The sequence below is a fragment of the Musa acuminata genome, chromosome BXJ2-9 (assembly GCF_036884655.1).
Source record: "Musa acuminata AAA Group cultivar baxijiao chromosome BXJ2-9, Cavendish_Baxijiao_AAA, whole genome shotgun sequence".
Lineage (NCBI taxonomy): Eukaryota > Viridiplantae > Streptophyta > Magnoliopsida > Zingiberales > Musaceae > Musa > Musa acuminata.
This window is the reverse complement of record NC_088346.1, coordinates 417520-443963: the sequence shown is the minus strand read 5'-3', so window position 1 is coordinate 443963 and position 26444 is coordinate 417520. Positions and strand designations below refer to the sequence as shown.

General features: G+C 41.6%; 4 protein-coding genes and 1 pseudogene across 19 annotated transcripts; 1 reads left to right on the top strand and 4 right to left on the bottom strand.

The window, feature by feature from the left end:
- Positions 1 to 566: 566 nt before the first annotated feature.
- LOC135623957 (protein CUP-SHAPED COTYLEDON 2-like) lies at positions 567 to 1732 on the bottom strand (annotated as a pseudogene).
- A 2281-nt stretch (positions 1733 to 4013) lies between these two features.
- Positions 4014 to 6279, bottom strand: LOC103996677 (transcription factor BEE 1-like). Of its 2 annotated transcripts, XM_065123846.1 has the most exons (6): positions 5893 to 6279; positions 5687 to 5788; positions 5452 to 5517; positions 5303 to 5371; positions 5135 to 5212; positions 4014 to 4453 (listed from the first exon to the last, which is right to left on the bottom strand). In XM_065123846.1, exons 1-6 carry the CDS (start codon positions 6250 to 6252, stop codon positions 4385 to 4387), a joined length of 744 nt encoding a protein of 247 aa, XP_064979918.1. In that variant the 5' UTR covers positions 6253 to 6279; the 3' UTR covers positions 4014 to 4384. The 2 variants fall into 2 exon arrangements, with proteins under 2 accessions (XP_064979918.1, XP_064979917.1); XM_065123845.1 differs by lacking the exon at positions 4014 to 4453 and having other exon boundaries at positions 4628 to 5212.
- Positions 6280 to 9297: 3018 nt separating this feature from the next.
- LOC135622251 (uncharacterized) lies at positions 9298 to 17388 on the bottom strand. Of its 15 annotated transcripts, XM_065123928.1 has the most exons (13): positions 16619 to 17385; positions 16407 to 16470; positions 16232 to 16304; positions 14755 to 14887; positions 14449 to 14567; positions 13902 to 14358; positions 13296 to 13340; positions 13069 to 13216; positions 12932 to 13001; positions 12779 to 12827; positions 12111 to 12208; positions 10230 to 10368; positions 9298 to 9655 (listed from the first exon to the last, which is right to left on the bottom strand). In XM_065123928.1, exons 6-13 carry the CDS (start codon positions 14268 to 14270, stop codon positions 9497 to 9499), a joined length of 1077 nt encoding a protein of 358 aa, XP_064980000.1. In that variant the 5' UTR covers positions 14271 to 14358; positions 14449 to 14567; positions 14755 to 14887; positions 16232 to 16304; positions 16407 to 16470; positions 16619 to 17385; the 3' UTR covers positions 9298 to 9496. The 15 variants fall into 15 exon arrangements, with proteins under 15 accessions (XP_064980000.1, XP_064979992.1, XP_064980002.1 ...); XM_065123920.1 differs by having other exon boundaries at positions 14449 to 14887; positions 15009 to 16304; XM_065123930.1 differs by having other exon boundaries at positions 12932 to 12971; positions 13902 to 14887; positions 15009 to 16304; positions 16619 to 17387.
- Positions 16236 to 17260, bottom strand: LOC135623956 (uncharacterized). Its single transcript, XM_065127427.1, has 2 exons — positions 16619 to 17260; positions 16236 to 16331 (listed from the first exon to the last, which is right to left on the bottom strand). The coding sequence occupies exons 1-2, from the start codon at positions 17258 to 17260 to the stop codon at positions 16236 to 16238; spliced, it is 738 nt and encodes a 245-aa protein (XP_064983499.1).
- Positions 17389 to 22813: 5425 nt separating the features above from the next.
- Positions 22814 to 23652, top strand: LOC135622250 (18.1 kDa class I heat shock protein-like). The gene has a single exon (XM_065123915.1). The coding sequence runs from the start codon at positions 22838 to 22840 to the stop codon at positions 23405 to 23407; it is 570 nt and encodes a 189-aa protein (XP_064979987.1). The 5' UTR covers positions 22814 to 22837; the 3' UTR covers positions 23408 to 23652.
- Positions 23653 to 26444: the final 2792 nt, after the last annotated feature.

Here is a 26444-nt window from a genome sequence, read left to right as displayed (position 1 = left end):
GTCGCTGCCCTTCCGGACTCAAATTTCATACTACTTCTTGATCATGGATTGCTGCTGTAATATATCGATTAGTTCGATTGATCTCGTATCGGATGCATCCGACAGTCACATTTCTTCCCCCCATAAATTACCGACTTCGGGGTATTCAAGCTGGCGTTGATTACGTGTTCAACTTCTTCTGTCCAATCTCCTTTTTTCCCCTCCTTTATTATTTGTATGCAAAATACAATATCTATGTGTACGTTGACAGAGAGCAGAAACTACATTTCAGTCAAACTTAGACGCCATAAACGATGCACAGATCGATGCCAGCTTCGAGCTTACGTTGCCATCGATATATCAATTGCGAAGCGGGTACCTACGATTGCCACACTTGCACCATGAAACCAATACCGCATACATGAGCTATTAGAAAAGGGAAATAAGGTTACAGTAGCTTTGGTTCTTCGAGAGTGGCACATTTTTTTACACTTGTTTCCTGCCAGTGACTCCAACCAATCTTATGTCAAGGGGCTCTTGAATCTTGATGGTTAATATAGTTTTTCTTCAAACAATTCCTCGCCAAATTGGTTCTGGTTCTTGTGAACCCTCCGCCACTTAGTTGGAAGAGGCAGGGAAGCTCAACTTGGATTCGATTCCTAATGAAGTACCCTCTGCAGAAGAGTTCAAATCAGCTACCCGTCGCGGATGATTGCCATTGATCAGCGGCAAAGTCCTCGGAATAGCTGGGCTTGGTGAGAACGCCGCAGAGCCTATGATCCCCGAAAAGCATGGGAGCAAAGGTTGGCTGGTGGCCTCTGATCCGGACAAGAACCAATTCCTGGACAAATCCGCCTTGTGATTGATGTGGATCTGATCATTAGCTTGCGAAGCGTAATGAGAGTTTGAGGTGTTAATGAGATCGTTTCAGATGAGATGCGCCCAGGCCTCCTAGCTCGCTGAGTGGGGCAGTCCCGTTGCATGCGGATTCCATCAGTGGATGCATACGTGGCTTTTTTCCGGTGCAGCTATTCCTGAACACCCCACACACCACCCTTTCATCCTGCGAAGAAGATACCAGTTAGTCGACTCACGAGGAACATGAGACCGTTGCGATGTGGTGGTGCGTTGATTGCCTAGTGACCTTTGTAGATCGGTGGGGGAACTCGCTTTGGAGCCTATATTCGTGCATCACCCAGTTGGTCCTCTCACCCCTGGGAGCCCGTCCTTTGTAGAACACCAAGGTCTTTGTCATGCCAACCGACACTCCACGGCGAAAGATCTCTTTGTCTTTCCCGGTGGCTTTCCAGTAGCCGGAATCCGTGGCTCGATTGGTCCGCAGCCCCGTCGGGTTCTTGCGATCCTTCATGCTGAAGAAGTAACACTCTTTCTCCCCACGGCCTGGCCTTCCCTGCAGAGGACATCAGCAAAACACCGAGTAGGCAGTAATTCCTTACTACGCTTGAGTCTGTCATGGAGTCGAAATGCTTCGGAGAAGAAATTAAAAGCTAGGATTAATCTTAAAGAACAACAGAGTGCATGAATGAGAAAATCATGAGTGAGTACCCGGCAGATCCCAATGCTCGCACTTATTAAGATCGTCATCAGCATTGTTTCTGGCCACAAACCCCATATCTGTTACCTTCCGGGTCAAATAGTAAGTGATGAGCTCTTCATCGGTGGGGTTAAATCTAAATCCTGAAGGAAGGTAAGGTTCTCCTCCATTTTGAGCTAGAATTTCTCGAGCGTACATGTCGCTGTAAATTAACAGTGTGTAAAATGAATAAGATCATCAGTGATGACAGAACGACGTGGAAAGACGAGTATTAATATATGTAGGAGGAAGGAGTGGCACTGACACCGGAGATTGTTCTTCTGGGACCTTCTCTGTGTCTCATCCAACTCCAAGCAAGTCAGCATTAAATAAGGCGTTCGTAGGGATATTACAATCCAAGGAACGAATTTGGATCAACGAATGGAAGTTTGGGTCATTCGGATCAACAAAGTTGGAGTATGGAGCGGACTCCGCTGGATCTCCTCATCCCCTTACCCTTCGTACCATTCCCGACTGAATTCTACCCACTAGGAAAAGGTCGTGAGCGCAGTACCAACGAATGCAAACGCAACACGTACGTTCCCTACGATATAATATTTTTATGATGCAGAAAGCCTCTGCCGCCTCAAGTATATCGACAAGAACAAAGTTTGGGGTCCCCAAGAACATTCCTGCCAACACTAATTGCTCCGTGAAGCAGCACATTGGCTCACCTAACAACAAGACCTCTCACTCTTATCCCGATCCATCCTTTCCTATTGGATTCGAAATAGTGGCTTTATAGATGTAGCTCTCGGTGACGGCAATTAACGACGCGGCTTAAAATATTGTTCTTAGCGTACATCGGTGTCCTTTATGTAATAAAAGCATTAGTGTGCATTGGTGTCCTTTCTCTAGAGGAGGTGGAAGTTCCCTTGGATGCAATTCAACATCGGTTTCCATCAGAATTGTGCTCGCTTTACCGTTTGGTAAGACCGACTGCAACGAAGGGCAACCCTGTTGCTTTATTTTCCGAGATCACCATGTTATGAAATGATATGGATCCAAATAGCATTCACGTGTGACGTGCGAGACGGAGCGATAGCGAAGAGGATCTTTTACATACAGTCTTCGTTGATGCAAAGAGTGTACATACAGTCTTTTAGGTGAGCAGGTATAGCGATGAGAGGTAAAAAGGACAACGCAGAGTAGCTCATACATCCGATGCCTTGGAGTGCTTCGCATTATAACCAGCTTTTGCTGTGAATTTAATCGACACGGCAAGAGTTCCACGAACGCGAAGCTTAATGGGCCTTTGCAAAGCATAAAATAGGCTTTAATTGACACAAAGGTGACAAGCTATTGATGGATCAGCGCAACCGGTTTCCGATGATACAACATTAGTCTCCAATCATATGATCGATCAACACCACGTTGGCAAGAAAATTTTGTTGAGAAAATGACCCAAAGCTTCGCATTACATGAAATATTACGCTGCATATCATACAAAGGCTTTATTGTGCATGCCAAGGACAAATTACTTAACCATTTCTGGCATATCAACTACTCTCAAGCTAAGAGTACCACAAATTAAAGATGTACCAAAAAAGTTGAGTTACAGTATTCCTGGAAAGAAAGACAACATGGCGTGGCGCTCTTATGTGAATAAGACCTCATGCTTTGGATTCTAGTGTAGTCCAAAATAGCATGTTGACGCTCTCTTGACTCGGTCTCCAGGATTAATGAATAAATCTGGAATTGCATTCATGATGTACTGTGTTGGAGCAGCGACAACAGAGTGCTGTCTTCCTCACCGCGCGTTCCCCACCGCGGCCCGCGCGCCTGCACTCGTGCCGCCCCGTCCACTATGCTCCCTGCCGCAGTGTTCATCGCTGCAGCCGTCCGCGTGCTGCTCGCCGCAGACCGCCCATATGCAGCCGTACCTCTCCGCTCGCGGGTAGCGAACCCTCCAGCTTCCCTCACTCCAATAAATAGAGCTTTGGGCGGAACGGCAGAGAGAAGGAAGTGGGAAAGAAGACGCAAGGAAGAGTGCAGGAAGACTTGAAAAGGCTGTGTGAAGTCTCACTTCATCACCCAAAATCGACCAAAGTTTCTAGTCCTCGTTTCCAAAGTCCGGTCGTCGATCTCCGTCGCCGACCGGCCATGTGCTCTCGACAATAACCGATAAGAGAAAGAAGAGAAGTTAACTAGTCAACAGGTCAACATTAGTCAATAGAAATAATTATGTAATTTTCTGTTTTATTATATTTGAATAAATTTTTAGATTTTCTTCGGAAAAATCATTATCGACTCCCTTATTGCTGTATAATTTAAAATTTTTATTAAGATTTTTTTCTTTTCATAGATGTAGGAACAATATTTGTGTCGTAATTTGAATCACGTTAAATTACATATGTTTGTTTTGTATTTTATCATCGATTCGATAATATTTAATCTATTAATTTTTTATTATATATATTTATTTAGAGAGAGCGAGAGAGAGAGAGCGAGAGAGAGAGAGAGAGGGCGGTCGGGGGTGGGTGGAGAACGACGATGACAAGAAAGAAGATGAAACACAATCAGATGAAACCGACAGAGAGATTGACTACAATGATAGACTGACAAGACGACAAAGGAAAGAAAGGAAGAGATTGGGTAGTGTTCGTATTTGGCTGAGCCCCACACATGTGCGTAGGGAGAGCATATAGCCCATATGCACGTGCGCCATGCATGGGTGCCTGCCGGGGCACACACTTCCTGAGCTGGATTTGGGAAGGGAGTGAGAGGTGCAATGTATGTGGTCAGAGACATGGCAAAGCCAAGAGCCGAAAGCATGCATGCAGCTGTGTCAAAAAGGAGGCATCGACCAGTCTACTGCAATCCCCATATCCCTCCCTCACCACCTTCTCTGCCACTCGGGCAAGCTTCGTATGCTTCTGCCTGCACAATCATGAGAGACAAACATGACATGATGATCCCTCCAATTATTGACCTCCGTCACAGATAAACATATTGACATTTCAAACATTTCATCATATATATATATATATATATATATATATATATATATTCTATTTTTTTTTCTTTTTCTATTAAGGCAAAGTGCCGTTGTACCTTTTTTTTTCTCTACTTTACATCTTCCACGGATCTTCTTTCTTTAATACTTTTGGCTTAAGGATACATGAAAGAGAATAAAGCATGATCGAGAACTATGTGTGTATCGTGCAAGCCCCATCTTCCATGGTGTTTGCTAGGCCACAGAAGAGTTGTGCCGTGTCCATTCAGCTTCAGGTCCAGTTATGCTTCCTCCTATGGATACTCGCAAGATTTGAGGATTCACAACCTCCATAAGTTCACTTTTCAGCATTTAGGTGTTTGGTGATTTCGGAACTAATTCAACTTCCTTCACATAGGATTCTTAGTATAGCAGAAAACTGACAAGACGGTGAGAATCTTTCCCTCTCCGACCATTCAAACTGGACTCTATCTACGCCAGATTTCGTGAAGGAACAGTCCTTCGACTGTTCTATTAGCTTAGGCAGCATAAGAACAAGAACAAGCTCCTCCCCTATCGACATTGCACATGAACAGACAATTTAAATGTTCCGTGCAAGGGTTCACCTGATTTGTTGTGATCGCTTCGACTCCCATGCCGTAGTCATAAAAAGAGCTGGCGGCAGAAAGTCTCATGGAAAGAAACTGTATCGTCAACACCAAGAATCAGATATCTAAATTGTGCCGATCGATTGCGAAGAAAGACGAAAGTTTGAGGAGCGAGAGATGGCTTACCTCAACTTGGTTCTGCAGTGACTGCACATAGTTGATTATCTCATCCAGCACCCCTGCCATGCCCATCGTCTGCAAAGACAAGGGTTTATTTCAGAGAACCGAGGAGGAAATAACCGAAACCTTGGTAACTAAGCCATCGCCAGGAGTACCTTGTAACATCCAGGAACAAGGTCTTGTAAGCATCGCATTCTTTCATTGATCTTCTTCCTTCTCACCTGATACCATATCTCAAGTGTTACATCCTAATGAATTTAGTCTGTTAGTAAAACAAGTTTGTCTCAAGCGAAAAGTTACATTTAATCTTTACGTACGGCAAGAACCGTTGGCACAGACGCGAATAAGATGATCTATCAAATGCAGTCATGTTAGTGTTTGCTTACGTACCCTCTCGGCTAGGCTGTGGCTGTCAGTGGCTTGCCCTCTTCTCGCCCTCACGTGAACCACCTCCTTGGAATTGCTTTTGTGTGTCTTCCCACTCTCCGAGCCCTGAAAGCCGAGCTTCGGTAGAAAATAAGGCAACCTTAGACAGGTATAATCTCCATGTCATCCATCGTATGCAAACAATCAAACCGTTCGCTACGAGATACAACCTTACATACATTCTTCTTCCTCCTTGTGACCGAGCAGAGACCTGCACAGTTCACGGAACTTGTATCGGGTGCTGCGATCGCCTTCCTTTTGCTGGCTCCATGACTCTGTTCTTCGGTAGGGCCCACAGGCTGCGGCTCCGCGACCGGCTTTTGGCATTCCGCAGGCACACCGGACGAGTCCTCCATAAATGGCACCGAGAAGTATGGCTGATGAGGCAAGTAGTAATCATCGGAGTTGTCCATCAACAATCCCATGCTTGGGCTCTCCGTAGCACACCCGTCGAGCTCTGCAAGCTGCCTCATCAGCTCCAAGTCGGGGTCCATTTCCACGAAAGGGAGGATAGGCGCAAACTCCCCCATGGATGCGGAATAGCAGACTCCTATAACGGAATCAGAAGAGGGTTTAACGAAGAAATGGATGGGAGGCGGGGGAGGGAAAGACTTCCCCGGAAGATCCCCTATATATCTTGGCAATTCCAACGTGAAGCCGTGAGGTATATGAACCGTATCAGCAGCATCTAGAAATTAAGCGGGGCACGCGGCACCTCCTGCTCGGGTCACTACTTCTCATGCGGGCCCTCCTCGTTCCTCCCCGAGAACGTCCACCACAACCGTCGGATTCATAATATAGCATTTTGCAAGCCACTGTGGAGAGTTGAGGCGGAATGGCCTGTAGAAAATTTCCCAACAGTAAGCATGCAGGTCATAATCCCAAATCGACATATGTATTATCATTATTAGAAACAAATTATTAAAAATATAAATCATGATAAAATTATCATGATCTTTTTAATATTTTAATAATATATTTGATAGTGTCATGAATACTATCGATCAGTGAGTTGGTCCGATTGGTTCACTGTTGCTAGGGATGATTTTATTCTATGTCAGCTCAACCAAGATCGATACCTAAGTAAGGCTCTAGGTCACCAGCCTCAAATAGCATTGTAGTACGTCCCGATATACCACACATCAATGATTGACGATAATAATTTTTATTAAGATTAGAAATCAGAATGATCAAATGGTTAGCCTGATCTTATCCCCAATCAATTAGTAAGTAGACTTAGGGATTAGGTATAAAAAGCTCACGCTAAAGGGGGGTTGGGGAAGCTCTCTACACACTAACTTAGTCATATAACTTATACTGTTGTCTTTTCTCCTTCGCTAACTTAAGCATAGGAGGGGTTATGTCGGGCAACCCCTAGCACCGGCCTATCATGTAGGGTTATCGGTCACCTACAGACACTCAGACGACCTAACCCTAAGGAGAAACCTCGCAACCAGGAAGATCCTAGTCCGCCTACGTGGCCATCCTAAGCCGGGTCCTCACCAACAAAATGACTTCCAACTAGGGAGCCTATGCGGTCTCACATCACCAAGTTTCCCATGTCAGCCAGGAACAGACACCCGAATGAGCTTGCACCTTTGGCAATGGACCAACCATGCTGACTCAGTAGTCGACAGTACTTATGACATCATCATTTTGACACAAGAAGGATGACTAAATGTCGTAGGCATACCCTTCTACCGCTCTTCTTAATGAACGTTTTGGACAAGGTGAGCAATATGCTTACCTCATTAGAAGTGCCCCTCAAGCTTCGACGTCAGGCGGCTAGGCATTTGTGACTTTGCGCTCTTGTCGCACCCTTGGCAACGCCAACCCATAACCCCTTCAAGCCAGCACCCAGCCTCCCTCGCCTATGAGAGAGTTGGAGCCAAACCCTTAACAACTCTCTGAGAGATACTTCGATGACAACCAAGACTTAAGGGCTCCTGCCCCACGAAGTAGCAAGATGAATCGAGGAAAAAAGATTCCAAAAATTATCAACCCTGTTCAAGAATCATTCCAAAGGCAAATAATATATTCCAAAGATGTTTTTATTAAACCTAACAAAACGAGTTATAAGCGAGATGACTTTGATGGGAGAAACTTTTCTAATTACTTATCCTGAACCCTCTACTCTCGTCTATAAATAGATAGGACATCCTAGGGACTAAAGACAAGAAATATAATATGGAGACATAAGACCACGAGACAGTGGATACGTGTCAGTCATTGAGAGATTATGGTTCCTTTCTCATATTTTTTTTTAATCGATCGATCATTGTGATCCGATGAAAGGATACAAATGTGAGTCTAGTTCTTTTTGCACATCGATATCACTATGATTTTCAAATCCAAGAACGATGTCCCTGTATATCAAATAAAGATTTTTTGAAATAATATGGAAAGATATGCATCGCCAAATATGATCTATTACTATTTGATTTTAATTTAGATATTAAAACTTTTCAACATATTATAGTTTTTTATAGTTACACAGGTTTGATCTCTATAAAGATACAAGTACAGGTATTCGAGAAAGAAACATGAATCAGTATAAACTCACGAGAAAAAAAATAATTAGAAGGTGGATAGTAACAACTTGTCTTCTTGGGTTTTAATCATGTTCATGAGTTTAGAAGTACTTATTCTGCTCCTCTGTCCGACACACCAGTCAAATGTCTGAACAAGTTGCCCACAATCTTATTCTGGTGGGAAGGGCTCATTACACCCGTAAGACATGCATGTAGTGCCTGAGAATTTGATGAAAAAAAGAGTCCAGTTTGGTGAATCTCAACGAAAAATATTTGCAGAATTCCACACTAGCTAGCTGTTCTCTTTATTTTATTGTACAGAGAGATGCAATTGGAAATTGAGCTCTCACAATTCTGCCATGACTAGCCACTAACTGCTGCGTATCAAACTCGCTTCATCCACATCTAATTTGATGAATGATTGCTTTTATTCAGGTGGATTGGATGGAAAGACGCAAGCACGAGCGACAGGACTTCCCATAGACTTATTATTGAGTGGGTCCCGTGTGTGTATATGAAACATTTCGGGGTGGGGTGGGGTTCGTCTTGTCACCTAAATGTCATTTTCGATAGCGTAATGCATGGAAAATGACCGCATTACTTACATACACTTACACAGGACGATGTGTTAAAAGTCCGCAGCAGCTTTCACATCTTTTGCACAACCTTTAGAAACCGAGACATTTTCCACAGGACCCGTTTGGCATTATCGTTTATAAGAGCGTTAAATGTTCATAAACTGCACTGGTATGTCTATTTCCATTTTTGGTTATTATATAATTTACTCAATTAATTTATTAACTTTTAGGTGAAGAAATTGTTAAAAAGAATTATTAATTTGTTTGGTGAAAATTGAAAGAGCCAATTAAGAATTAGCTTATATATATATATATATATATATATATATATAAAATCTTATATAGCATAAATGCAAGCAAATAGCAAACTCAATAAAACAGGTGTATACTCTAAATAACCTTATTTTAGCAAAAAACAACCTCGATCATGATAAACATGTCGGCGACTAGAGATTGCAGCTCGAGGTTTGAAAGTATACTAGTCATGGAAATTTTCAACTGTCATAACCACACATGAAACAACAAAAGAACAATAATAGTTTGGCTGAGAGGTTTGAGCACATTTTAAGAGGTACATTGAGGCAAAACTTCCAATAGTTACATTTTTTTAGAAGATTCTTTCAGTGCACTGAGATGAAGAAGCTTCTGAAGATTCATCAAAAGAATCAAGAAATCTGATCTCTTTGCAATTCCTGCAACCACGATAGAAACGTTTGTGCACCTTTCTCCCACCTAGAGTCTAGCATCACATCATGGGCGACCCCTTCCACGCAAACTGCTTGTACACCATAAAACGTAGCCGTCTCCTGGAGCCCTTCTGTGTCCTGCAATTAGGAAGCTTTACTTATAAAAACATAATGGATTCAACTTAATATGTTACTAGTATGACAAGTCACAAATTTTCTTTGTTTTCCTTTACTCTTAAAAAGATTATTCAAGGCTACAGATAACCAGGATCATAAGCCAAAATTTCACTGTTATGTGCTCCTACCCAGTCATAGAACGAAAATATAAATTCAGAACAGATTAATTACAAAGCACTTCTTGTGTAATAATGTGTTTCTAACCTATCATCATCATTGTGAAGTTGTTTCTTCAGAACATCTCCAGGGTAACATTCACTTAATTATCAATATACGATCGAGCCCATGCAACAAACTCCCAATAGGATTCTATTTTCTCATCAATCCAATCACCGTTCACCTTTTTTCTTTTTCTTATCAATGCAATTCATCCCATTGAATTTACAGGAATCAAATTTCTCATCCCTATGGGATTAGATCCTGAGTTATTGCGAAGTAACATGATCCTTCATACGATTTCCTGTTCGAGTTAGTAAAGTTTTATAAAACAGGAAACAAAAATTAACATCCTTCAACAGAAAATCTAATAACTCACAACTATAAAGTCATCACTTGCACCCATTATGAGGAGCTTCACTGTGCCTTTTGCTGGTGGAGATACAGGTAATGATGCATTAAGCTTCCTCAGGTCAAATAGTGGTAGCTTTGAGCTAGCTTTCATGAGCTCCTGATACCTGTAATACTGGGCCAAATTACAATACGGAACTAGCAGCAGAAGAAGTGTCAGAAATTTACATTACTGATAAATGACTGATATTCCTATTCTTTGTAGAACTTGAATTCAACAAGAATATAGACAACCAAGAAATCATGAAACCAATTTAAAAGTTAACATATATTGTCTATTATGCATATTACTCTAAGCTTGTCATTATGCTTATGCTTAATTGATTGTCCAAAATAGTAATATTATGATATCATGATAATTTTTTCTCCTTGTGTCTAAGGAGATGGTTTTCCTGTGTGTGAGAGTTTGTTTGTGGGCATTTGTCAGTGTTGCTATACATGTCCATAATCCAATATTCACTTTAGAATTCGTCATTATTATTTTTCTCTCTTACAACTATGGCAATGCTGTAAAAGAAATGGCATAGAAGATCGGTAGTAGAATGTTGAGCCAAGTTGTACAAGTCCAGTCATGTGCCAGGCATGCTACATCAGACATCAGAAACATGTTGTGGACAGTGCAGGCATACATGGTAGGAACAATACAAAGTCATGCATCCCTGTATTATGCTTGTGGCCTACATGTCCATTCAGATATTGACAGCATGCTACAGTAACAGTTGAGCATTGATGTATTGGTGGTGCATACCAGTTTTACAAGTGAATGCCTGGTGCCTATCATACTAGACACATATCGGTTAAGGTACTGTATTTATGGTCGATATAAAAGTTTTGGCTGAAACCCAATAGTTTTAGTTGCATAAAGATCAACATTCCAGAGTTTTTTGACTGGATCTAAAGATACATACTCTTGGAATCCCACATGAAATTTGGATCATCCATAATCTCCCTTGTCGTAACTCAGGTAAATGTTCTGTCTAAAGATGTATTCAATCTTAAACTCAAAGTTTAAGGCTTAAGAACTCAGGTAACAGGGATCCATTGTTTATTCTCTCTCTCTCTCTCTCTTTCTCTCTCTCTCTACAATTTTACCTCTCTTCTCTCCTTTTCCGTCAATATAAGGCTTTGGGAGGGCAAATATATGCAGTCTTACCCTTGCAAGATGTCATAGCCATAATATGAAGGCTGGTCACTCAAGTCACAAAGGTAACAACTTTTCCATTGTGCCAAGACTCGCTCTCTAATCCTTTGTAATATATATTTTATTCAATTTTTATCCTACACTGACAACTAAATGATGCATGTTTACACAAAATACTAGTTTCAAGTATGTGAAGTTGTCAACACAAAATATTAGTTTCAAGTATGTTTACACAAATACCAGTTTCAAGTATTTCCAAGAAATTTACATGGAAAGATTCATTGGGACAATCCATATTAAGCCATGTTAACACTCGATGCTATCTACTGCTTTGTACACAAAGATAACTTACAAACTTGCACAAAGATACCCTAGTCAAATGAAATGTTACAAAAAATGATGCAATTTGAAATTTGTCAATAATAGTTTAAACATGTACACAATTTCAGACAAGGTAATCTTCCATTGTCGAAGAGAAATGAGACTCCTTTGGGCATATGACCGTGTGTATTTTGTAGGTTAATGAATTAAGCCAATTAGAGGTTTTTCTTTCATGAAATTGGAGACTTGAATTACTACAAACTTGAAAATATAAGTAAACAAACATTATCCAATATGCAGGAATTATTTTAATCATGCAGTCAAATGAAATGTTAACTGAATGATGCAATTTTAAATTTGCCAATAATAGTTCAAACATGTACACACTTTAAGACAAGGTGATCCTCCATTGTCGATGAGAAAAATGTTTCTTTGCACAGTGGCAATGAATTTGCAAAAGCTTTGGCAGCCAAGCTGAGTGTCACCTGGTAAACAAGGCCAAAAATAATTAAAAACCAGTTCAGCACCAAAACTAAAGCCATGAAGAAGACAATTACTATCCATGGAATATATGATGTAGTAGTTAAACTACAAATAATTTTCATTGTCCATTCATAATGCATTTGCTTTAAGCAATTTTATGAATGCACAGGCTATATCTGGAAAACCTGCATAAGATGTGTATACATGTGCATATTGTAACTTAAGTAAAACGGACAGCACTAAGGTTGCTAAAAAGATATCACAAGGGTTTCGGGACATGCAGTCTTGAACATTAAGGTTCCATGGTTTAGGTAATTCTAAAAATATGACAAGTCAGTTGTATTTGAACGTAGTGTAATTAAGGAGCCGATAAAAGGTTAATGCAAACCATTACTTCCATGACGGCAATATCCTTTGTTCTAACAAAAGAAAGGTAAGATCACCACACAAGGTCACAATCAACTAAAATGGTAAGACAATACGATAATATAACTGCATCTTCACTTCAGATAAATTTATGATATGCGCATACAGAATGCATAAATGTCGCAGATTAATTAGACATGTCATACCTTGATAGCAGCAATTGGCTTGGTTAAAAGATATCGCCAGACAAGACCACTGGAGACAGAAAGAATCAAAAGACAAGTCACATAGTTTCACATGAACAATTAAAAAAATTCACAAGTAGATTAGATGACAATGTAGCTGCTTCGGATATTTACCTGTTGCCTGTAGGAGGCACAGAACATACAAGTACAGCTCCTGCAAGCAGTGGATGTGCAACGAGATTCTCTACAATTGACAGTCACCAGTTAAAAAAAGATCAGGAAATTTAGCATGGAGTGAGGTGTGTACAAACCAGAAAGAGATGGTTGTTCGGAGGAGTAGCTATATGTCATGTTTGAAATATAAGACTGAACAATGAGGCCACCAAACGAATGCCCAATTAAAACAGGTGGTGATCTGACTTCTTTTCGGATAAAATCAGATACGTCACTTGTATGTGTCTACTGCAAAGATTTTTATTGGCCCTAATAAGTTTGCATTAAACTAATTTTAAAAAAAACATATATTACGAGAAATCACCTTAAGAGTACCAGCGGCCGCCCCTGATGGAACATCACTTTCACCCTGACAATGTAAAAAAAAGTGAACATAATCAGCACATGTGACGACTTATTAAGCTGTACAAGATCTTTGGGCATATGTTGCCAGTCACTATAAATGAGCACCAGAATTTTCCGTTGGCAGTGAGAATACAATAATCCATAAAGAAATGGCAATTAGTTGCTCATGGAAGTATATGCATCCCAAAAGAACCTAGAATTATCTAGATTTTATAAATTACTAGAAATTGATTTATCTAAGCAACGAGTAGCCCGAACAGAGGGATGGTTTCAAGGACAATAAGGATATGTGATGGGATCATCCTCCGAACTATCCCATTCTTGTCAATTCTACACGAAAAGATTCAATATTAAAGACACAAGCACAACAAAATACCAGTTGCACTCCATCCAGCATTCACATTGTGAATCTATTCACTGATGTTCCTCTTACTCAAAAACAAAAAAAGAAGCTGTTTTCATGAACACTTTCAGGGAAATAGCGTAATTCATAACAGCAAGAACCCAAACGAAATATCAACTTGTCGAATAGTACATCATTCAAGCAACACCGCAGGTGATTTACCTGACCCAAGAGACTGAGGGCGTAGCAGTCGTAACCGGAGTCGGAAAAGAAAGGCAGCCAATGCTCGACCCAGCACCAGGCCGCGTGGAAGCTCCCATGGATGAAAACCAGCGGCGGATTCCGGAGACCTTCTTCTGCCGCAGCCGCGGCCTGAGCCTCCTGGAAGATGACCTCTATGGCCAGGCCAGAGGGCAGGCGGTGGAAACGGCGAAATTGCCCTTCCCTCAGCTGGTACGAGCAGGCCTTGGCTCTCGCGGAGGCGGAGGCAGAGACGGCGGCTCGGGGCACCGCGGATCGTTTTCTGGGTGGTGGGAGGAGGGAAAGGAGCGGGGATGCGCCGACGAGAGGAGGAGAAACAGCTGCTGCCATGGCGGTGGAAAGCAGTCGCTAATCCCTACTACCCTGCGCCGTCTCCCATTGCCGTATGCTGCTTCAAGACACGGGCAACTGTCACGTGCTGAGGGTAACGTATAACGCGAGATGTTTAGCCCAATGGAAAACGGGGAGTGGCCCATCATTATAAGCCCATCTGTAGTCGGAACCCCACCTTGAGTTGTTGTGGTCACTCAAATTAGATCTTTGCTGCTAGAATATGCTACCAATCCGATGCTATTATGCATGCAATGACACTTAAAAATAAATCTCCATCACTTTGCACTATGATCCCTGTTGGAAGCATCTCCCAAATTCCATGTTAAGATGGAGGTTAATAATAATAATCCTTGACTATTGATAAAAAATAAAAAAAGTCATGGGATGGAATCCTGTACTCACCGCTTATCATGTGTGAAAGAAAAAAAAAAAAAAAACACAGTATTTCCCATCAGTATTCAAGATGAGTTTTCATGCTTACAGCATATTATTTCCTGCTATGACCATTGTGAATATTTATACAAGTATTCTTTAGCTCTTTTCTTCTTCTCATTCCACAAAACTTTGGTCCATTCACCTGGTTTCGAAATGCTGCAGCAGCAAGTTGTCAATCCCTGGAATCGAATTAAGAAAGTTTTCTGTAATGTCAGAGAAACTAATTTTCCTTGGAAGCAGAGAATAGCTCCACAAGAAAACAATAAATTTAGTGAATAGCATCAAAGAAGGTGCACTAACATGTAGGTATCATAGGAGTTTGAAAACTATGGCCTTTTTGTGTGTGTGTGTGTGTGTAGCACATTCATAATTAGACCTCAGGAAATTTAATTACTTTTGTACCTGCAACAGGGAAGAAAGAGATGGATCCGGACAAGAGTATTCCTTTTTTTTCAAAAAACTGTATGTTAGAAGCTAGAACTACTAAAACACAATATAGCAAACTCAATATCAAAAGTCAATCACCGGAACTTCATTAATTCTTGACAGGCATCTTTAAATAATGTCCATTTACAATCCAAGTTGAGCCCAACTGAAGAAAGCCATAAAAACAAAAAGAACTTGAACATGCACTAGTAAGAAAGCTAGACGTTAGAGCAACCCTCACCTTAAAAATACTGAAGCAACAATGAGTTTGTAAGAATGAATAAGGCAGTCATATAAATCATTATAACACAGAACCAACAATCCCACTAGGTGTCACTCAGCAACAAAGACAAAGCATTCAGATCCTAGAACTCAAGGTAATGGTAATTTTCCTTTTCACAAATAGTTTTCATTTAAGTGCTAGTACCTGTTCCTCTGGCTGTGACCCATAATTACATAGTAACAAATAATTGGCATCCCATTGATTAATCTTCCTAACAAATTACTTACCATGTCTACTCATGAGCAAATACAATAAAATATCTTGAGCATTTTCATTTTGCAAGATATCATCATGGAGTTTAGCGTCACAGGTTTGAATATCCCAAGTTTCTAATAATGAACTTGGCCTGAGGACATCAGAAGAAAGAAAATTCACGAAAGAAAACTACATTCTCAACGTTAGAGAATTGTCTTAGATTAAAACGAACCCACTAGGAAAACATTCTTACCATCTAGCATCTTTGATAATGGCCTCATTCCTAATCTTTACGACTCTTCCGAAATAATTGAACAATGAGATAGATACTCCGGTACCAATGAGTATGAACTCACACTATAAAGAGCTAAAGACAAATTTCATCGAACAAGAAGTGGAATACATTATACATGATTCCTAACTGTTCCATGATACTTTTTTCTGTTAAAGCAAAACAATTTTAAAATTTCAAAGAAAGCTAATAAAGAAATAGATTGAAACGGACAGCCTTGCAACGTAGACAAAAAATAATAATAATAATCATCATTTAATCTAACCGTATAATTTACAGAGTAACAAGGTGTGCTACATAACCAAGTTGCCATGATTGCAAGCGTACAGGATTAGGCAGCAATTGAAAACCTTAAGGGTTTTCCCGGAAAGGCGCCTCTCTTCATCAGGTTCTTCAAGCTCTGCAGGAAAGCAATTGTAGCTTCTAGCTTGAAAATTCAAATATAATTGAAAAAGACATTGTCTTTGTGGATGTACTACTACCAGAAAGGATTTTGCACGACCTTATTCAACAACTTCGTACGAGTCGGGGGTTATTTCTGACAACGACAAACCAGGGAAAAGTGACTGCAGATGAATCCATGGGCGATGGGGAATCAGAAATTAATTAATAGGACAGAAAGCACAAAGAAATGATCGAATGATTACCAAAAGGAAGAAGTCGATTAAAGATCAAATGAAAAAAAAAAATATTTCTCCAAGTAGAATCTCTTACGTCTAGTTCTCGCTGAACAATCTTAGCCCTTTTCTTTGGTCGCCGAGAGGGCTTCGTCCCTTTGATAGCGAAAAAGTCCTCCTCAATCTCCGAACGAGACAGAGAGATCGAGAACTTCTCCATCCCACCCTTCTTCGACTCATCCGATTGCAGCCTCACCGTCTTCATCGGAGGATCAATCGTCTCCATCGCTGTAGCCCCATAAATAGAACCATGATTACCATACCGGTCAGCTGGGAAATTACAAGCGGCCCTTCTCGTCCTCAAGTTCCAGGGTCTTGTGGCCTCTGCCACGGTAGCCGCACAAGAGGATGCCTTGTCCGCCTCCTTTCCTTCCCTCCCTCTTCTCGCCTCCTCCTTCGGATCCCGGGCGACCGGCAACGGCCTCTGCGGGGAAGATTTCATCTGGGAGGTCCGGTGGTCCTGATCGGCCGATCTAGCGGGCTCGGTTGTGGCGACGTCGGAAAGTTTGGAGCAGCGGAGGAAGCGCTGGCCACGCCAGCTGAGAGTCGGGAACGAGAAATTATGGAGACGTCGGTTTTGGGAGAGCAGCGGAGGAGAAGGCAAGGCGGCCCGGGGATCTGCCGCTGCCGGGTCTCCGGCGTCTTCGGCGATTCCTTCCTTCTCTGCGGCGATCATCATCAACCACAAAGGTTTCTTTCGTTCTCGATCCAAAGAAAGAAAGAAAGGGAGACGAAAGCAATTTCGAGGGCTTCCCCTAAAAACGAACGTTCAGATGAGCTTTCCGTTTCCTTCTCGCGGGTTTATATAAACAGACAACTTGCACAAATTAGAAGGAATTGGGAATGGGAATTAACGTAAGGGGACCACCCACCCTCCCTCACTTGGCTCGTATCGTCTCGGACGTACCTTTGCTTTTGTTATATTTTGGGGAGTTGGGTACGATTGCAGGAGTTATTTATGGGGTAAAGCCATGGATCATTGTAGAGAAGGGTCACCACTTGACGGTACTAATTAAACGGCACCCAATACAATACCTGCCTCATGATTGGATCCCGTACACTTGTCATGAGTAAAACAATTCCTCTCGATTGTAACGCGATTAGTTTGTATTTGGTTGAGATCCAGAAATTGACAATGTCAAACATGTTAAATCATTATGTACTTTCCGTTTTTGCGTGCCACTTATAATGCACACACGAAGGGCTTCCACTTCTTCTCACGTGTAATTAATGGAAGCTGACAGCTACGAGCCTTAATAGGCCACGTTAAGCTGGTGGACTACTTTTGTGGATTATTTATCGGCAAATCAAAACTGTCAGATAATCGTTATGGATTCTTTTTTTTATTTTGTTTTAAAAAAATAAAAATTATATTACTTCAATGAGTTCTAATGCCTCCCAAACCTAATTTCTCGGAGCTTAACAATAAACATAAAATTGTTACCTTCGATATGCCATTTCAATGATACAGGAACCCAACACCGTAAAAGCTGTTTAGCCTAATACTAAGCCGAGGCTAACTTTAGTGTCGGGTTAAAACCCATTTCCGAACGTGGTGGTCAATCAATTAGTCCGTCCTCCTTAACGGATCTACGTTCGAAATGGAACAGGGGTTCAGGCTTTCAGACCCATTACTTGGTTCCATCTTTGCTGTACACTGTGCAGTATTCTGTTCGGATATTATTGGGTCGGACCCGATAATCTGATTATCAGCATCCGAATTCGAACCACAAGACGAAACCAGGTCCTGTCGAACAACCTTCTCAGTGCTCCTCTTACGTCTCCTTCCTCGGCCCCTTCGCCTTTGTCCGACTACGATAATGAAACTCTAATGTTCCTCGATCCCGAGGACCCTAATTTCCCTCTCCCCTCTCGGTCTCCTCCGACGAGCCTTTCGGAATCTCCCTCGTCATTAGCCCAGCCAGCATTCATCTTGCCCCTCCCTCTATTGGCGTTTTCTTCCTTTCCCGCCAACGTCGAGCCCTAAACCTAGCCCTTTCCCTAATGATCCTTACGCTTGTCCTCTGGAAACCTCATTGGCAGAATTTTCACCCCTCCGAGCCCTTTCAAGTTTTTGTCCTTCGTTGTGATCTCTGACGTCAGGCAACGGCGCTTCTCTTCTTCTCCAGTTAATAAGTCATCTGCTGCGCCCCTCCCTCTTGACGCGGAAGCCACTGCAAGTAACCGTGTTCAGTAGAAGAATCTTCATCTCGTGTTTGTGACTGACAAAGTCTCCTTCTGCAGCAGCAAGAATTTGATCGCTTTCAGCAATCCTTCATTCTCCTCCGGAGGCCCCCTTCAATGCTGCAGGAACTTTTGTATGTTGGGCCTGGTAAGCAAGTTAGCACTACAAACAATTTCTTTATCAACATAAGATGAACACTTCCTTTGTTTATTGAGGTCTTGGAGAGAACAAAACGTATGCCATGCAAGTACATACGGGATGGAAATTGTTGTACCGTGGTCGTCCTCGGCGGATTCTAGAGTCGAGGGGGTTCGGTGCCAGGTTTGGTTGGGGCGCTGTCTGCTGGGTCGACCCAAGTTAGGGCTGGGAGTCAGCTTTTCCATGTTGGGCCTTCCTGCGCCGGAATCCTGTACACAGGCCGAAGTTAGGGGTTCCGGCTTGGCCTCTCTGAAGTCGAAGTCAGTGTAACGTGGAGTTTTAGGGTGTTGTTTAGTGTTTGAGCTTCCCTAGCATCGGCCGGGGGTCGGCTTTTATACCTATTGTCGGACCGATCATACGTGATTCGTTAATGGCCGCCAATGTCTCGGGCGGTTGACTCGTACAATCCATGCAGCACGGGTCGGTCTGCATGGTTCCGTGCTGTGCGGCAATGCCCGTGCATCCTCGCGCGGTGCAAGAATCGTCTACTCTACGCCCGTATGTCCTATTTACTCCGAGGTGCCATGTCGGGCCGAAGCGCTACGTCGGCTCTGAGGCGTCATGTTCGGTCTGAGGTGTCTGCCAGTTGTTGCGTCGGAGGTGCCAAAACGTTCCCTATTAGAAATTGTCAAAACTAGGAAATTATGATATTGCAACAACTCCGTTGAATGAACCATTCGTCGCTCTCATCTTCATATACAGTTGCTTGGCAGCATGTTTTATTATGGTTTTGAGTCATTTTGCTTGTAAAAATATAAGTTCGAACAAGTTGCAGTGCTACAAAGCGATCGCTCACCGAACCGAGCAAAACAACCCCAAAACAGCTCCGTTTTTGTATGCCACGGGCTGTTTTCTGCAGTCCGCCTCCGCTCACAAAACGTCAGCCATCTCAGCCCCTTGGAACCACCCGTGTGGCACAAGGCTGGCTGGATGGGGCTTCGGTATAGTGTCGGGCGTTGAACAATCTTTCGCAAGTTTCCACGTTACTTTGACGGGAACTTGTTGTCGCGTCCGGCACCCGGTGAGCAGCTGTTTGTAGACTTGCAACTGTTCGTTCAACCTTCTAAAGGCCTTGTTTTCTCCCTCTCCCTCTTTTCTCTTGTGCACGCAAGGTGCTTGCTGAATTGCTTGTAAAGCTTCCTCTTTTCGCGAGACGTCGGGACTTGTCCGTCGCTCGTTCTTCGAACTAATCAACTTTCTCTTTTTACAAGTCCTTCGGGACCTACGAGAGGTTGCAAGTTGGCTGATCTTTGCGGACGCAAATCGCAAGGGCGAAGCGCGACTTAGGCAACGCAAGCTAAGTTCGCATCTTTGCCGCAAGGGTGCCTCGTGACTTAGGCAACGCAAGCTAAATTCGCGTCTTTGCCGCAAGGGTGCCTCACGCTTTAGGCAATTCCAGCTAAGGCCGTGACAAGTTGTTACGTCGGAGGTGCCAGAACGTTCCCTATCAGAAATTGTCAAAACTAGGAAATTATGATATTGCAAGCATAAATATTTGATGTTTTATTCTTCACAATAATCTATAGGCCTGATCATGGTTGTGATGAGAGTGGCTTAGAGTAGCACTTCAGGCTATCTGTCAGTGCCACCTGAGCAATATGATGATTTGGTTACTGTATAGAAAAGAAAGCAAAGAGAAGCAAAATTACTAGGAATTTTTTTATCACAGAAGGAACTACATACTTTAAAAGGCTGTGACTATATGAAATTTTCACAAATAAGTATGATTTGACAAACACTGTAAACAAATTTAACACAATGTATATACATGATCTTTTCTTACATCCTACAGGTGGAGAGGTTTGTTGTGGAAGCGGCTGTTCCATGAACACTGGCTTTGACTTCATAAGATTGCATCAAGTCAGACCTGTAAGTGATATGAAAGCCATTACATAAGCGAACAAAGGGATCAAACCATCTTCTTCTTGGAACAGAGCTCTCGCTTCCCCTCCTTCCATTCTGTCTCTAGGCACTTTACTACGTTTCCTTTTTTCCTAATTGTACATGTCCTTATTCTATTCCGGCTGTTCCCTATGAGTAAGTCTCTGACTACCCTCCCGACTACCTACCTACCTACCTTCAGATTCCCTGGTGCCCCAAAGAGCTCTTCTAAACTTGTGCTTTTCCAAGACCAATTGGAACCCCCTCAGTCTCCATTCCATCTCTCCATGGAGAAAGCACCAACGTTGGCAGCCAATAGGTTTCGTGACGACTCCAACAAAGAGCCTGAAACCTTGGAGGTTTCGTGACGACTCCAACAAAGAGACTGATGCGTCGCCTATCTTCATTCTCGACGTAAGTAATTCTAAGTGCCTTTTTCTGGTGTCTGCTGAATGGTTCTTTGTTACAAGAGAGGAGCAAGAATTCAAAATCCATGTTATTGCAGATTGTTGTATGAATGAGTTGTTAATGTGTGATTTAATGATGAACAAAGAAACTCTCAGATGACTTCTGATTTAATTTACATTGAAGCTTTAGCCTAAAATGAATTTTCAGCAAGCTAGTCCTACAAAACTCATTTTGTTGTGTTTACCATGTGCCAGTTCTTTAGAAATGATATCGATGGTTATTAACCTCCCCTTTCCTTTTGACAGGGTGATCAGAGAGGCTGCGATGACAAAACCTCTGCAGAACCTTTTCGGAGCCACTGCTTTGCATGGTGGTATGGTACGATGGAATATCTCTCAAGGCATGCTAATATCATGGCAGTATTTAGACTGATCACATTCCTGTGATTAATTACTCCATGAAAACTTCATGGATTTCTGACAGCAGGGGATCGGTTATTGTCATTACAGTCACCAAATGCTATCACCCCATCATCCTATTAATAGCTAAAAATCGAAAATGTCCATAAAAATAACAACAAAAAATTATGACAGTATTATTTGCTTATTTAGTGCAAAGGACCTGAACTAATTATTTGTTTTTCTCATGTGAATTAGGTGCAAGAGGAGGTGGAATGAGGAGTATTCACAGCTTGCGCTCGCTTCAGAGGTAAGAGAATGTGTGTATGGAACTACAGGGCTTGGCTGATTCAACTTGTAAAATTTAATCCTTTTTCTATTACAAAATTAATCAATGCCAATAACATGTAATCTCACAGGTTGACAATTAGGCCTATATCTGCTGGGTCCAGCTCCAAGGCAAAGACTAGACGAGTCTTGTTGTATCTTGGACGTTTTGGCCTTCAAACTTTGCCAGGGTCTTCATACTTTGCTTAGGAAGACACACACCTTCCTAAGCAATCCTGTCCGGGTGATTATGAGTTTGTTCCCCCTTCCTCTCTTAACGGAGATGCATAGGGAGATTTCCAAATAGATGAAGTATCAAGATTGTATATTTTCCAAATCTCTAAGCTTTGGCAGTCGTTGCTGGGTTTGAGGGTGTAGGTACTCCTCCGTGCTCATCATCGGACATCCATGGAAGGCAAGTTGTTGAAAGTCACATCAACTATAATTTCCTTATATATTAAAGCTTCATTGAATACGATTAAATGAAAGTTTTTAGAAATACTCCTGGGTATGTGCGTGATAACTTACAACCGTGAGACTACCACGGCACGAGTTTTTGCTCATCTATTTTGATCAGAATATTGAAAGAACTCAATATAGTGTGACTGATTGATTCTATTGAGTGTGTATATATATATATATATATGCAGATAAATGGGGCAATCTACTAGTATTATTCGATATCTGATTCAAAGAAATGAGCACGGTGGAAGAGGTTGGAAGCTGACTTCGCATTGCTTCTAGAGTCATCCCGACGTGTCCAGGCACCTTCCGGTGATATTTTCACCTCAGAAACGAGGAGAACAGTCTGGAGACTTCAAGCCCCCCGTCCCACCCGAGAGAGACATAAGTATTCCACATGACCCTCCTTTTGCATCCTCGTCAAGAACGGGAGGAAGAGACGATTTGCAGCTTACAGCTTCTCGACAGCTTCCTGATCCTTAAAGGCCCATTTCCAACCATGTCGATCGTGAGGCGCAACATCTTCGACCCCTTCTCCCTCGACGTCTGGGATCCCTTCAAGGGCTTCCCCTTCGATGCCTTCCGTTCCCTCTCCGAGACGCGCCCCGGCTTCGTGAGCGAGACTTCCGCCTTCGCCAACACCCGCATCGATTGGAAAGAGACCTCCGAGGCGCACGTCTTCAAGGCCGACCTGCCGGGGGTGAAGAAAGAGGAGGTGAAGGTGGAGGTGGAGGAAGGCAGGGTCCTCCAGATCAGCGGCGAGAGGAGCAAGGAGGAGGAGGAGAAGAGCGACAAGTGGCACCGCGTGGAGCGGAGCAGCGGCAAGTTCCTGAGGAGGTTCAGGTTGCCTGAGAATGCCATGGTGGATCAGGTGAAGGCGTCAATGGAGAACGGTGTCCTAACCGTGACAGTGCCTAAGGAGGAGGTGAAGAAGCCCGAGATGAAGTCCATTGAGATCTCCGGTTGAGTTCCGAATGTAGCACAATCCTCTGCTTTCGGCCAACTGATCCGAAAAATAAGCGTGCTGTGAGAGTTGGGTGTCATACTAGCTTCTGTTTTCTGTGCGAGTGTGCTCTCTGGTGTGTGTGCTATTAGCCCATAGTCAACGATGGTCTTCTCGTCAGTCTGATTCCGGAACTGCGTCTGTTTTTGTATCAATCACTTATGTAAGTGAAGCATTCTATTCCAAAATACAAGTTGGTGTGACGCCAAGCATAGAGAATATTCTTCTTCTGCCTTGCTCTCTGCTATTGCTTGCAGAGGTCACAGATCTTTTGCATGATGTGTCTTCTTGATTGCTCTTCGCCGGCAAATTCTCGAATGGAGCCATGTAGACTCTTTTCTTAGAGAAAAAAGTTACATATTTTTGCAGGAGCTCTGTGGAAGGTTCAGATGTCTGAACATGCCAGAAAAATTGATGAGTCTAGCAGTCATCAAACCGGTTGGCTCGTGCTCGGATATTGTTTCTGAGGGTTGGGCATACATCACGAGCGGGGTGTATAAAATAATCAATTTTATTAATGGAATTATCAGTTTATTATTTATTTTAATATTTAAAAACTAATTTGTACGAGAATTTGAATAGTTTTGACTGAAAATTAAGAGGGTTTTGATATATCTCAAAACTAATGAGATAATGATTCATATATTTTTCTCATGTAAACCTGTGTTCATTTTATTAAACAAGAATGATAATAAATAATAATTAAATATTATTTAATTATAATATATATTATAATTATATTAAAATATATTATAATTATTTATATATTACTAAGTATATGTAGTTATATCCTCTCAAACATACATACCAAGTGTTTATAAATTTTACTTACTTTAAAATATTGGTCAAGATTTTTTTCAATATATCATTAAAATAATTTATTGGAGGAAATAAATATTAAGTCATAAAAATTTATATTTCATTTTATGATATATAATATCTTAAGTCCGCATCACATACTTTTTAACTAGTTGGATCTGAAAATATCGATATACAATTGAAACTAGTCTTACCCTTTTACACTAAACCTTAATATAATCAATCTTTTGGTTAACAACCTTGTATACTAATCTTTTGGTTAACAACCTTATATACCGTTAGAAACGAGTTGGCACTAAAAAGAGGGGGTGAATTAGTGTAACGGTAAAACCTACGTCGATTCTAAAAATTCTTTCGTTTTGTACGATTAAAACTAAATCGTAAAGATACTTAGATTAACTTGAAAGTGTATGTGAGCGTAGACATGGTAAAAGCATAGTAAGGAGGAGAGACAGTTTGCTATAAAAGTAAATTGCTCAAAGTAAATGTAAATCAAGTTTATAGAGGTTCGGTCGTCGTGACCTATATCTACTCCTGATTCCTCCTTCGTCGAGGCCATCGACATCCACGGTCTTCCTTCAATAGGCGAAGACTAACCACCTTTTACAGCTATTTATCTTTTTATTGGGTTTAGGAGATAACCCTTACACCCCCTCTTAAACTTCTCTCTTAAACTATTCTAACACAGTGAACTTTGAGAGAAGTTTCACACAATTACAATAGAGTTTTCTTTCCTTTTTGTTCTCAGTTATGTATTGTTCAATCAGGGATGAGAGGGGTATTTATAGACTTTAAGTGGATTCAAACTTGGAGCCTAAAAAAGTTTCATTCCGGGTTTCTCGGGTACAAGCGGTACCACCACCTAGCACCCTGCCACTAGGTGGTACCACCGCCTGACAGTCTTTCGGAGATTGTGTCTAGACGGTACCACCGCCCAGACGGGTGGTACCACCGACCGACAATCTCGGAGACTGTGCCACGACGGTGCCACCTCTTAGGTGCCTTTTCATTGGGCCCAACATAGTTCATACATGGGCCCAACTAGCCCCTAATTGGGTTGACCCAATTCCAATCCCAATTACATGTAAACTACGATTTCTAAGATATTTACTAAGCTAAACAAGTCTGTAAATCTAGTTTCTTCCAGCGAACTTCCGACGATCTCTCGACAATGTTCCAACGGACTCCCGGCAAGCTCTTGGACTTCACGATGATCTTCTTGGCAAGTTCTGACGAGCTTCTTTGGCAAGCTCCAGGACTTCTTGGTCAATTCCTGTAAAACTTCCGATGAACTCTCGAGCTCCCAACGAAATCGCGTTCTTGACTTCGAAACTTTATTTTGCTTTATATCTTGCTATCGTAGTTAATCCTGCACACATAAAATCTACTTCGATCTAGACAATTAATACTAAGCTAATCAGATGTTGTCCAACATGTCATTGTTTCATCGATACTTCGTGCGATTCTTCGGCACATCGTCCTCTCTTGTGGCCTATTGCCCAATCGGTCAGAGAACCTTTGCAACTCCGATTTCCTTGGCATAATATTCGCTCTTGTTGGTTTGATGCTCGAACTCATGGCCCGAAGCCTTCTATCGATATGTCGACCGATCCTTCGACGTGACATCCAATCTTTTGATATATTTTTCTCCAGCCCAACATGATTCTTCCTGCTTTAATTATCTCTCACCGATCGAAGCATTCTACGTCACTCAAAACACAGATCAAATCATAAGCACTTACTAATTAGTTTCATCATCAAAATTTAAGATTCAATATAAACTATAATCTATCTTATTAATCCTATACTATAATAATATATTGAATTAAGAAAGAAGTTGCTAAAGATATGATCTTTATTCGTTGAGGTAATAAATATTTATATTGGAGGGTGAGATTTTTTTCAATTAATCACTTAAATCACACGATCAAATCAGTTATTCAAATATGAGATTATTTTTACGTTATTTAAATTTAAAATTATGTCTATTATGACCTTCGATCTTCTATCATCATGATGATTTAAGGTAGATAGTTACAAGTTATTTTTTTTTATTGTCCGCATGAATAAAAAAACTAAAAAAAATTATTGAAGGTGATTAGAGATTCTTTTAAAATATTTTTTTTTTTAAATCATCTTAAATTTATCATTAAAAATAGAATTTTCGTTTTCTTTTCGGTAC

Bases quoted from the DNA above. Each gene is read 5' to 3' on its own strand.
- LOC103996677 (XM_065123845.1), bottom strand. From the start codon at position 6,252: ATGGGGGAGTTTGCGCCTATCCTCCCTTTCGTGGAAATGGACCCCGAC. The intron at 5,518-5,686 runs GTACGTAAGCAA...ATATGGTATCAG, and splicing joins GCCACAGCCTAGCCGAGAGG to GTGAGAAGGAAGAAGATCAA. The intron at 5,372-5,451 runs GTACTCCTGGCG...TTGTCTTTGCAG, and splicing joins TTGTTCCTGGATGTTACAAG to ACGATGGGCATGGCAGGGGT.
- LOC135622251 (XM_065123918.1), bottom strand. From the start codon at position 14,270: ATGGCAGCAGCTGTTTCTCCTCCTCTCGTCGGCGCATCCCCGCTCCTT. The intron at 12,828-12,931 runs GTAAATATCCGA...TTCTGTCTCCAG, and splicing joins GTGCCTCCTACAGGCAACAG to TGGTCTTGTCTGGCGATATC. The intron at 10,369-12,110 runs GTGTGTACATGT...CCAGTATTACAG, and splicing joins GAGGATCACCTTGTCTTAAA to GTATCAGGAGCTCATGAAAG.
- LOC135623956 (XM_065127427.1), bottom strand. From the start codon at position 17,260: ATGATGATCGCCGCAGAGAAGGAAGGAATCGCCGAAGACGCCGGAGAC. The intron at 16,332-16,618 runs GTAAGAGATTCT...TGAATTTTCAAG, and splicing joins TTGTTCAGCGAGAACTAGAC to CTAGAAGCTACAATTGCTTT.
- LOC135622250 (XM_065123915.1), top strand. From the start codon at position 22,838: ATGACCCTCCTTTTGCATCCTCGTCAAGAACGGGAGGAAGAGACGATT.